Source organism: Equus asinus, chromosome 23, assembly GCF_041296235.1.
Source record: "Equus asinus isolate D_3611 breed Donkey chromosome 23, EquAss-T2T_v2, whole genome shotgun sequence".
NCBI lineage: Eukaryota > Metazoa > Chordata > Mammalia > Perissodactyla > Equidae > Equus > Equus asinus.
Window position 1 is genome coordinate 33,945,704 of NC_091812.1, and position 13,071 is coordinate 33,958,774.

General features: G+C 41.5%; 1 protein-coding gene across 3 annotated transcripts in view; it reads right to left on the reverse strand.

Moving 5' to 3' along the window:
* The window catches only part of ENTREP1 (endosomal transmembrane epsin interactor 1), a 62,213-nt gene that overhangs the window by 19,461 nt on the left and 29,681 nt on the right, over positions 1–13,071 (reverse strand). For all 3 annotated transcript variants that reach the window (XM_014845987.3, XM_070495549.1, XM_070495550.1), the window contains one exon: positions 4,825–4,935. In XM_014845987.3, the coding sequence (XP_014701473.3) occupies positions 4,825–4,935 (111 nt within the window). The remainder of the gene's footprint in view (positions 1–4,824; positions 4,936–13,071) is intronic.

Here is a 13,071-nt window from a genome sequence, read left to right on the forward strand (position 1 = left end):
CTCCTACTGAGAACTTCCTGTTTTCATACTAACAGCACTATTTAGTAGAATGAGCAGCTAATGGAGACGATGCATCAGCCTCTACTCTGCTCCTGTACACAAGGCCCTCTCCTCCCCAAACAGGAACCAGGCTCGCTTCCTTCAACAGGATGCAGTGCAATTTCTATGTCTTGTACTTGTGTAAGCCTCAAGATCTTTCCGGAGGATTCTACCTCCTTCGGGCAATACCAGGTGTCATCTTACAACGTACTCCCTTCCCACACAAGTCCAGTCTTGATACAAGACATTCAGTTAAGGGAGAAACCAGGCCTGTGTGGGCGGCACACACGTGGCTGCATTATTCACACAACATCCAAATATATGGAAATATACGGCAATCCCAGCTATGTGGAAACTCTGGCGTAAGCCAGTGTGGACGGCAAAATTTTCCAGACGGGTGATGGTTAATCCCTTTAAACAAGACTACTTGAAAGTTTAACTATTTGCAAATGCTAATGAATTTCAAATACCGTGCGCAGCTGACACAGGGATGCTCTGAGGCTCTGGACAGAATGGTTCTAGGCCACTGTGTGTTTTGCGTTCCTTGTTCTTCCAATTCCCGATTCTTTACCTCCCTTCTTAATCCCATCTCTGCCCAATATTTCTGAAAACTTACTGTAATTTCTCTTCAATCTCTCTAACCATCTGCTACAACCTGTTCAAGCCTCCCCAATCCTAAATGGAAAACATCCACCCTTCGCCTCGAGACCCTGACCTGCAGCTCTCAGATCCTCTCCTTCCTCCCATTCATCATCCAGTATTGGGGTTCTCAACCCAAGCTGCACACTAGAATGTTCCAGGGAGTTTTCAAAAATGGCAATGCTATCTTTAGCAAACAGGGAACTGAAAATTAAAGTAACCATGAGATCTCACGTTAGCCCCATCAGACGGGCAAAAAATTATGGAGAGAGGAACATTTGTTGCCAGTGGAGGGTCCCTGGTAGAAATGTGAGTTGAAGCCCTTTAACAAAGGAACTAGCTATCCACTTTAAATTAAAAATACTTATTTGTCAACCACTCTGGAAAATGGTTCAGCAGTTTCTTACAAAGTTAGACATACATTTACCACATGACCCAGCAATTCCACGCCTATGTGTTTACTTAAGAAAAATGAAAACAGGCCCACACACACAAAAAAAATCCACTAAACAAAATGTTCACAATAGCTTTGTTCATAATATCCCAAACTGGAAACAACCCAGATGTCCATCAACAGGAGAACGGATAAAACAAACTATGATATTTTTATACAATGAAATATTGCTTTGTAAAAAAAAAAAAAAAAGAGCAAACAACTGATACAACACAAAAACATGGATGAATCTCAAAAACATTATGCAGAGCAAAATAAGTCAGATACAAAAAGTACATAACATACGACTCCATTTACATGAAGTTCCAGAACAGGCAGACCTAATCTATGGTGAAAGAAACTGGAGCAGTGATTTCAAATAAGAGAGTAGAGATTGCTTGAAAGAAGATAAGAAAGAACTTTCTAGAGTGATGAAAATGTTCTGGATCTTGTTTGGGGTGTATACACGTGTACACATTTGTCAATATGAATGTATCCATTGGTCAAAACTCAATGAACTGCACACTTACGACTTGTGCATTTCACTGTTTGCACATTTTACCTCAATTTTTTAAAAAAATGGATAGAGTCATCAAATGGCTGAATGTGTAATAAAAAAGAAGACAAACAGAAGAATAATCCCTGTCCTGGGAGCCTACTCCACTTAGGTAACAGCCCTCACGGGTTGTGCAGAATGGTCTTCTGGCAGCGTTGTTTCTATTGGTCAAAACCCAAATCCAACAGACAACAATAGAGAATTAACCTGTTAAAGGAAAAAAAGTGTTAGATCTATATCTAACATACCTTTAAGTGAGAAAAAGAATATGCAGGGAAATGATCCAATACACTTCATTTTAGAGACATAAATCATGAATAACCCTACCCCACACAGATTTACGTAAGATTATATGAGCATGAAACATGAATGGAAACTCCCCAGCTTGTTACCATGAATTTGGGGTGACTGATGTGGGTGGAGAGGGAAAGAGGAGAGGAGAGCATCTCGTCCCCTAGAAGGTCTTCATTTGTCAAGTAGCCTCCCTAATGAAAACAGCAATTATGATATGGTCCTGCTGATGGAAAATTATGTGCACTTTTATGCATAAGAGATGTGCCCCAAAATAGTCAAATGGTTAACCGTACTATCTCAGCGAGTTTTCAAATGACTTTTATGTTCTGTCCTATATTTTTATGGCTTGTCCAAATTTTTACAATTACATAATCAGAAATAATTACAGCGTTGGTTTTGTGGCGGGAAAAAGTTTAATTAAAAATACACTTAAAAGCTTAAAAAAATACTGATGCCCAGGCCCCCACTCCAGGGCAACTGAGAATCTCTAGGTATGGGGCCCAAGTTTGGGTATTCTTTAAAAAGTTACCCTGGGTGATTCTAATGGGAAGCCAGGGTAGAGAAGCACAGAATTTCTCAGGAAAGTCAACTATATACCTTTACCCCTTGCAATCTGGCTACTGTTTTCTCCAGAGCCATCAATGATCTAACCGTTAAGCTGACTTCTGACCACTGCCCTTGGAATCCTCTCCTCTCTTGGTTTCTACCCACTCCCTTTATTTATTCATTGTTCAAGGTCCATCTCAAATACCTATATTCCAGGTGGCCTTTCCCCATCTTCCCATGGACAGAAGCCCTTCTCATTTTGCACCCCCGGAGTACTGGGTCTCACTCTGACGCAATCAGAGTCTACCATGCTTTGCAGTTGGGCGTTTATTCATTCCCTCCACAAATACTGAGCAAGCATTTGCCAGCTCACCCTCCTCCTCTTGCTACGCAGTCAAGTTCCAGGTCAGAAACAATGGTGACTCTTCTTTCTACTCACTCCAGCCTCTAGCCCAGTGTCCTACATATAGCAGATGCTGCAGTTTTGCCAAATGGTCTTTCAATGTATCAGGACTTTTCCCCTCCAGCCTGTATCTTTTTTCTTTGCCCCTTTCTTATTTGCTGTGTGATTAGTTATTGGAAAACCCAGCTTTGTTCAAAATTTTTTTCTTGCCCCAGAAGAAGAGAGAAAACAGGTGTACGAATATCTTTAGCCCCAAAAGGAAAAGGATAAATGCCTAAGAGATGTGCAGAGAGGATATTCTGGAAGACGATCTTCTCTGGGGATCAGGGACTGTTTCCTGAAGGAGATAATCTTTGACTAGGGCTTTAAAAGACTGGTATCATTTGGATGAGCAGGGAAGTAAGGGAGAGGGGATTCTGGGAGGAGAGATGGCATCGTTAGAAATAAGAAAGTAGGGCAGGAGCCTAGTACCAATGTGCAGGCTGGAGCTCAATGACAGGGAGTGTGAGCAGCTGTGGTGAGAGGGCAGGATGAGGGCACATCTCAGAGAGCCTTAAAAACCAGAAAAGGTTGGAAGCCTGTGATTCCATACCTTAAGGTTATTAAGCAATGGAATGGCTTGATCAAAAAATAAAAAATATTGTAAAGGACTGTTAAGAGAGACCAACAGGTTTTTAGGGCGTCCCTGGGGAGTTTTCCTGTTGGGAAGGTCACCACAAGGGCTTTCCACAGCGTTATGAGAAATGTGACAGCCTTCTTTGCTTGCATCCCGCTGGTTTTGAAACGATGAGACTGCTCTGTAACCAAGTTCCAAATAGATGTTTTACTATAACTTCTAAAGAGTCCATTTCTTTTGCTTTGTGTCACAGGGAGATATTTGCCATGGAGAAGTGCTTTTAAAAAGTACAAAGATGGCCGGAAATTGGGTATATACCCAAAAGAATTGAAAGCAAGGTCTCGGATATCTGTAAAGTCATTTTTATGGCAGCATTAGCCACAATACCCAAGAGTCCTTCGATGAATGAGTGGGTAAACAAAATGTGTCATATACATACAATGGAATATCATTCAGCCTAGAAAAGGGAGGAAATTCCGACACACTGTAACACGTGGACATGTTGAGGACATTATGCTAAGCGAAATAAGCCAGTCACAAAAAGACACACTGTCTCATTCCACCTGTATCAGGAAGCTAGAGCAGTGAAGTTCAGAGTCAGAAGGTAGAATGGTGGGTGCCAGGGGCTGGAGGAGGAGGGGATGGAGAGATGCTGTTTAACGGGTACGGAGTTTCAGTTTTGCAAGATGAAAAGCGTTCTGGAGATTGGTTGCAAAACAGTGTGAACGTACTCAACACTATTGAAAGACTAAGATGGTAAATTTTATGTTACATGTAGTCTACCACAATTAAAAAAAATTTTTTTAACTCAGAGATGGTACAGGTCCGCAACGTCTTAGTCACAATTCTGAAACCCAAAAAGCTCTGAAAACCGAAAGTCTCAGATTGTACTCTGACAGTGCCACTGAATAAGTAGTGTATGTGTCACATTTATCTTTCTAAAGGAAAACCTCTGAATGCGGAAACACACCGGCTGCAAAGGTTTTGGCTAAAGGACGGCTGACCTGTACTCTGATCATATCCATTTTCCCTCTTTAGATGAGAGCAGACAGATATTGATCGTGGACACCGGATCCATCCTTTCACTAACTAATGATGCATTACATTACTGGGGTTATGCTGGCTGGTCCCTGCTTTGGAAAAAATAATTGACAGCCTGACTAAAAGAATCAGCAGGCAGCTTTCCTTTTACCAACTTCAGGTTTCACTTTAGGACTGTCGCCTAGTGCTGGCAGCACAAGAAAGCTAGACGGGCCAGCGTCGGCCCAGACACACAACGATGTTTGAAGACTGCTTACCAGATCACACCTGGGCACGCTGGACACAAACTGGGCCCCTTGGCAGCCTAGGATAAATCCAGCTAGATTTAAGAGGACGCACACCACAGAGAGCAGCACGAAGAGGTTCACCTGAAATGGCGAGAAAATAGGTAGTTAGAAAAAGACGACAGCTGAATTCAGAGTTTCATCTCAATAAAAACTCATATTCTCACCCTAGAGGAAACTTTCTTTAAAAAAATCAGAACCGTATTTTTAATGTACAAACTTTTTTTTCATATTTTAGAACTGTTAAAATTGTGCTGAGGATGCCTTTGACTCTCAAGTCTTCTCAATAATTTCAAGCCCCTATTTTCTTTCCTTTTTGTGAACAAGGGTGTTCTGACTTCTTTAACTTTTATCTGTACGTTACATTAAGATACGACTAGTTCCTCCTTGAGCCATTGTTATTGTTTCCGAGTTCTGCAGGATCAATGGTAAGTAGACAAATGGAGAATTCTAGAATATAAGCAGAACCCAGGGAAAACAAGGAGCTCAGAGCCATTATTAGCCAGAAATCACAGTTTACAAGTGAAAATAGAGGAGTCTTTTGTCAGTTCTGAACAGTTTAGGTACTAAAGAAAAAGTGTATCAGGATCTTCCATGCACTTTTCTGCAAAGTTAAAAATTACAAATATTACCCTAAATAATTAAGAACTGACGGAAATCAACTAAGAAGCCAATATTCAGTATTAGCTCAAATTTGAGACTCCAAAGGCTTTTCAACTTGAAAACTATGATTACGATCAACATCAAACATTATCACAAATACGAAAGCAAATATAAAAGATTGGAGCTAACGACTGCCAGTGTTAGAAACAAGCATCATTTCAGGCAGCTGAGATGTCAGAATCGGCAGGCAAACGAGTTAACATGTGGAGTCTAATAGAGAAAACTCATTCTTTATTATTGGTATTCTAAGTCAAGCTTGGCAGCATCTCCCCAGAACCATGATATGACTCAATATTTAATAATCACATGATGCCCTTTTCCAAAGAGGAATCTTGCTTCCTCTCCAGGAGGAGTCTGGCTTCTGCCTCTCTCCCTTTTTGTTAATCTGTAAAAGGACTCTACACCCGGTCATCAGATCCTTGGGAAAATGCTCGCAGCAGCTGCTGCTCCTGGTCCCCAGGCTAGATTCCTCAGAGTCTATAGGACTTCACTTGAGCAGCATACAGCACCTGCCCCTCTTACTCTGTGTCATTCATGGTCATGCCAAAGCTTCTTGGAAAACTAGAAAGCAGAATTGGCAAAGGATAGAACATGGTCTCTTACATGGGCTTCTTCTGTGCACTGGCTGTTGCTACTCAAAGAGATCTAAAATATCTGGAATCTTCACACATAGCAACACAATTATTGTTACTATGGGGAAGTCTTGAACTACCCTTTGGAAATTTTCTTCTAAGGCAATATCAGATGCCTTGAAAAGAAAGCATGATTAGAATCCTTATGCCCACCAGCACACCACTGAACTTCACAACTAACAATTAGTAGCATCAGATATAGAATGGGTGAGGGTCCATCACTCCCAACACGGTGCCCAAATCTCTTCATTAAAATCTTAAATCCAGCTCATTAAAAGACATTGTAGGGGCTGGCCCAGCGGCACAGCAGTTAAGTTCGCACGTTCTGCTTCTCAGCGGCCGGAGGTTTGCTGGTTCAGATCCCGGGTGCGGACATGGCACTGCGTGGCACACCATGCTGTGGTAGGCATCCCAGGTATAAAGTGGAGGAAGATGGGCATGGATGTTAGCTCAGGGTCAGCCTTCCTCAGCAAAAAGAGGAGGATTGGCAGTAGTTAGCTCAGGGCTAATCTGCCTCAAAAAATAAATCAATAAATAAAAATAAAAAAATAAAAGACATTGTAAAGGGGCTGGCCCAGTGGCATAGTGGTTAAGTTTGGTGTGCTCTGCTCCAGTGGCCTGGAGTTCGTGGGTTGGGATGCTGGGCGTGGACCTACACCACTTACCCAACCATGCCGTGGCAGCGTCCCACATACAAAACGGAGGAAGACTGGCACAGGCATTAGCTCAGGGACAATCTTCCTCAAGCAAAAAGAGGAGGATTGGCAACAGGTGTTAGCTCAGGGCCAATCTTCCTTACCAAAAAAAACAAACAAACACTGTTAAGAAAATTAATAGGCAAGCCAGAGACTGGGAGAAAATATTTTGTGCATATATTGAATGAAGAACCTTTATCCAGAATATATAAATAGCTGCTCAATTCAATAATAAAAAGACAAATAGCCCAAACAAAAAAATTGGGCAGAAGACTCAAACAGATATTTCACAAAAGAAGATACAGAAATGGACAAAAAGCACAGCAAGAGGTGCTCAACATCATCAGTCATCATGAATGCCAATTAAAACCACAGTGAGATACCACTTCACACAAACTAGGATGGTTAAAATCAGAAAGACTGACAGCAGCAGGAGCCGGTGAGGATGCAGAGCACATGGACTCTCAGGCGTTGCTTTTCCAAGTATAAAATGGTACCACCACTTAAGAAGACTGTCAGTTTCTTAAAAATTAAATATAAATCTCTCATGCAGAAGAATTCCAAATAATTTATGGAAATACTCTGCCTTCAACTCCCTATTCTTAAGTGTAGGTGGCACAAGTGACTTCCTCCCAAAGACTGCGGTATGGAAAGGGGAAGGGGGTAACTCTCCAGTGGAGAGACCTGACACACACAGCATCAACCAGGTGACCAAGGTTAACATCAGTGATAAGTCATGTTGATGGCACATACCCTTGATATGATGTGATGAAAACGGCACTTTACTCTGTGGTCCTCCTCCCCAAAACCCATAATAACCTCAGTCTAATCATGAGAAAAACATCAGACAATCCTAGAGCTGCATGCTACAAAATATCTGACAAGGACTCCTCAAAACGGGCACGGTCATCAAAAACAAGGAAAGTCTCAGAAACTGTCAAGAGGAGCCAAAGGAGACACGACAACTAAATGTAATGTGGTGTCCTAGAAGGGTGTCATGGACAGAAAAAGGACATTAGTAAAAACTAAGGAAATCTGAAGAGTATAGACTTTAGTTGATAATAATATATCAATATCATTTCATTAATTGTGAGAAATGTTCCCTACTAATGTAAGGTGTCAATGATAGGGGAAACTGGGTGAAGGGTATCCAGGACCTCTCTGTACTATCTTTGCAGTATTTCTATAAATTTAAAACTATTCTAAAATAAAATTTTTATTTAAAAAACTGCTAAAGATGTGAATATACAACAACCCTATGACCTTCAATTCCACTCCTCGGAAGAGACCCAGAGATGGAAGCGCCATTGCCCACAAAGGACACAGAAGAATGTTTACAGCAGCTTTCTTCCTATCAGACCAAAAATGAAAAGAACTCAAATGTCCAACAACAGGAGAATAAACAAACTGTGGTATTTTCAAACAGTGGAACACTTCCAACAATAAAAGGGAACAAACCACTGATACACGACAACAACATGAAGTTCAAAGACACTACACCGAGCGAAAGCCAGATACCGTATGCTTACACTTACGTGAAGGTCAAGAATAGGCAGAGTAATCCCGGTGACAGAAATCAGAAGAGTGGCTGCCTGTTTTGGGGGGAGGAGGCGTGAAGTGAGGGGATTGACTGGGAAGAGACATGAGTGAGTTTTCTGGAGTTCTATTCTAACAGAATAAAAATGTTCTATTACCTTGTCTTGGATATTGGCTACAGGGGTGTATACAATTGTCAAAACTTGGCCAACTGAACACTTTCAACCTGGGACTTATGTAAATTATACTTGCCCTATTTTTTTTTTTTTTAAGTGAGAAAGAAAAGCCTGAATCCAGCTGCCAAGACAGGAGTGTGAGATCATACAATGACTGGGGCTACTTCTAAAATGTCAGAACGACAAACAACAAGATGAGAGAATGCCCCAGGGGTTCAGTGCCTGGCAGACTGGGCTTCTCTCCTGCACCAGAAGGGCTGCCAATGAGAAGTCAAAGTCAAGCCACCAGAATGCCACCCCTGTCAACCCCAGAATGAGGACCACGGCCAAGACACACAGGCAAAAATCGCCATAGACTCTTCACCAAATTTATTCCTGCACGTGGCTTTTTTATTCCTGTTACTAAAACTCTGGCCAAACTTACTGGCCAAATGGTCACCTGAGTTACTCTAGTGTAGACCACTGTGGTACATATCAGACACGGAGGCTATTAGGATGCCAAGCGTACCTCCTTCAGAGGTTGGATGAGGTTCATGGGTACAAAATAATGGACTTAAAAAGGGACCCTCTTAGGATTTAAGGGACCTTCAGAATGGACCCCTCTGGCTTTAACCTAGTTACAATGGCATGACTTCCAAGACCCAAATCTTCATCCCAATCATCGCTAGATGGCATCCCCCCAAATAGAATACAGGAAACCATCAGCTACTAATGAAGGACATCCTAGTCACAAAGCCCACTTAACTATATCTGGAAAGGGGAAGAATTTCTTATATTTCTTATATTGTCATCATTCTTCTCTTAAAAAAATCATTGCAGGTGATTTGACTTTCTCTTTGTGGAAAGCACCTGAATTTGAAATCAGGACACTGGTTCAAATTCAGGCTTTCCCACTTGTTTGCCATGATATCACAGGCAACCTCTGGGAGACTCACCCTTCTCCTCTGTTAAACGCCTCTATCTTCCCTCCTACCTCGGAAGGTTATTGAGAGAACCACACCAAACGATATCAACGAAAGTCCCTTTGTAAACCACAAAATGCTACATAAACAGTTGCATTATTTTTAATGATAGGTATTTCTTTTGGGAGGGAGCAGCTTGTTATTACAAAGTGAATGTCACAAAATGAATTTCACTAGGTCTGGTACCAGCATTTTGTTCTTAGGCTTGTGACACACCTGAATTTATGGCAGCTGGAAGGGATACCCCAAATGTAAGAATAATCTGCAGGTATATTCTTTCCAAAGCTTCTCCAAAAAGAATTCTTTCTGGAGCCCACGTTAGGAACTCACTCCGTGCTAACCATTGACACGCGTGTGTGGGATGTCTGCCGTCTGCCCCTCCAGATCCCCTCTCCACTCTCTCCACTCCGCTCTCTTCCCAGGAAGCTGACCTATGAAGACTGTATCAATGGGGCTGCTTTGCCCTCTGGTCTCTAGTTAAGTTCAGCCAATGGGGAGCCCTAGCAGAAGACCTGAGGGAGGGAGGAGAGTGAGGGTGGGGTTCTTATTCTCCTGGTTCCTTCTCTGCAGCCTCAGGCTGGCTGTGTCCCTCAGTGGAAAGCTACAGGTCCTCTCAAGGGGACCTCCGGACAGTCCAGATTCTGGCCATGGCTCCCTCCTCTCCCATCAGGCCTAGGGAACAGCAACAGCTTCACTGTTCCCTACTCTTGCACACACCTTTGTGAACAGGCTCTTTATCAACCTCTCATCAAATTACAATTTTATTGCGTCATCTGTGTCCTGCTGGGACCTTGACCGATACAATTTCTCAATAAAATTTTTCCTTATATCTAACGTCAATTTTTTCTGTTCTTTAAGCCTAGTTCCTATTGTTCTCACTTCAAATGAATCATCACTTGCTCGGTGAAGTGAATACCATGGATTACGGTTCCTGAATCCCAAGGAAGCCAATTTATCACTGGGATTTCCTCTCAAGAAACAGAAAAGCCTGAGTTGATGGAGAATTGTGCTTCTGAACTCGTATTTTAGACATGAAAGACAATGGCACCCAAAAAGTTGAGGGCTTGCCCCACTGCAGCCTGTGGCTTTTAATGGAAGGACACAAAATCCATCCATTCAAGGGTAAGATGCAGAATCTAAGATCCAAAGAGCCGGTCCTCTCACAAGGACTGGCCACAGGCGTTAAGCCTTTTGTGCTTTGGGTTTTATTGTTACTAACTTGAATCATGAGTATTTTATGATACTTTAATGATACCAGGTGATATATTTTATGATACCAGGTGGCTTGATGCAAAAGGTATTATACTTTCCAATTCGGTATTGGGAATTCACCTCGACTCTGATCTCTTGCAATTGTGCCCCAGGTTCTTTCCAGGTCTCAAGTAATTGACCCACTGAAAGAATGTTCGGGGAAGCTGAGACTATCAAGAAGCAACATCACCTTCAATTTGCCTATTCTTAGCTCCTAAAAGTCCCTCATAATCCCCATCACATAACATCATTAAATAATTATGCCCGTCACAGCTTGGTATTGTTGAGTGTCTTTTTTGACACAAGATTTCATTCTCTAAATAGGTTGACCTTTTCCTCTTGCCTAAGGAATTTTATTTTGCTTCTTACTTCCCTACTGTTCCAAGCTCAAGATGCAACTCAAACTCAACCTATGCATGTTTAAATGAATGAATAGTTCCAGTGATTATGCGAAGGTAGAGGAGTTTAAAAATGAATAGGTTTAAAACAGTGAATTGAACGTAAGCATTTACTTCTACTAATTCCTGAAAACCCATTAAAATGGCAGTAAAGGGAAAATTTTAAATGCAGAAATCCACAAAAACGGAGAGAACAGGAAAATAGTGACAAAATTTGAGAAGCTAGAAAGTCTACAGGCAAGTGAGAGTTGGCTGAGTGGCCCTGAGAAAACCTCCAATGGCAATGAGGAAAGCCAAAACTCAACAGGATGCACTCCTCAGAATCTCCAAATGTTCACAGTGGGTGGCACGAGGTACCTCTGAAAATGAAAGCGAGTCGAAAAACAGGACTGAGAGTCTAGGAAGCAATTAGAAAATGGTACAACCACTATGGAAAACTATTGGCAGTTTCTAATAAAGTTAAACGTATAGTATCCTATGACTCAGCAATTCACTTTTAGGCATATACGCTAGACCAACTAATGCATATATCCACAAAAACACACGTACAACAATGCTCATAGCAACTGGTTCATAATAGTTAAAACCTGGAACCAACTGAAATGTCCAAGAATAGGAGACTGGATGAACAAATTGTGGTAGACTCATAAATGGAATAAAACTCAATGCTATGGTCTGAATGTTTGTGTCCTCCCAAAATTCCTATGGTGAAATCCTAACCCCCAAAGCCACGGTATTAGGAAGTGGGGCCTGTGGGAGATGATCAGGTCATGAGGACAGAGCCCTCACGAATGGGATTAGTGAATTTGTGTGTGTGTATTTTTTTCTATTTAAAGCATCAAAAGCTCACCAAATTCTTTCCTCATGAGGAGAAACTTCTCAAAAACTTTTAATTTAAAAGAAAAATTTAATACAAACACTGCCTCAGAATCTTTTTCTTTCACACTCATTCATCTTTTAATTTCCCAAGAAAATATCACTGGTTCTCATTTAATTGCTACGCCTTTCTTTTTTTCCACATGCAGCCTTTTGATTCTGCTGAAAATAAATGAAAAACAAAATACCCTTTCCTCCAGTGGGGCAGAAAATCTGAACCAAGGACACAAAAACATAGGTGGTTTTAATAATAAAATTATTATTAAATAATTAATACTTAATGAATGAATGAGTGATTCTATCAATCATCAATGAACAAATGGAAGAAAATTGATTCTTTATGATAAACACTACATGGAGGTATCATGCATCCTTACTAATATTCTGGAACATACACAGACAGGCCCTGAGAGGCAAACACCAGATTTACTACCATGGCTTGCGTGAAAATGGCTACCACCAGTGCTCCTGGGGGGAACTCACCACCACTTCCCGGGGAAAAAAGGTGGGAAGGGTTGAGATTCCTGTCCCCTTGTTACAAAGGAAGAAGCAGTGAGGATGACTGGTGCGTGGGTGGGAGAACAAAGCACTCAGTCCTTAGAATTCAGGTTCCATTTTCCCATTGGAACAAGAACATCGTGTGATCTGGCTGGGAATCCAACCCACATTTTAACCTCTATGTTTGCAGAGACATGGAGTCCAAGCTCCAAACTACTGATTAGTCACTGGGTAATAAGAAGAACGTCATAGGATCCATGACAGTTAAGGTAACGGCTTATTTGACTTTTAACATTTAAAATTTTAATTCGGTTTGGGAAAGCACTTTAATACGAAGATCTAGAATCATGAGCAAAGTTATCCAAACACAACACAACGGCGCTGGAACAAAACAACTGAAGACAAGACACCAAACTAAAATCTTTCTGAACTAGTCCAGCAAAATGAATGTTTTGATTGACCACGCAGCACCACGGCAACCAACAAAACATAATAAATCACAACAACTCACAAAGCTCAGCCTCTTGCTGCTT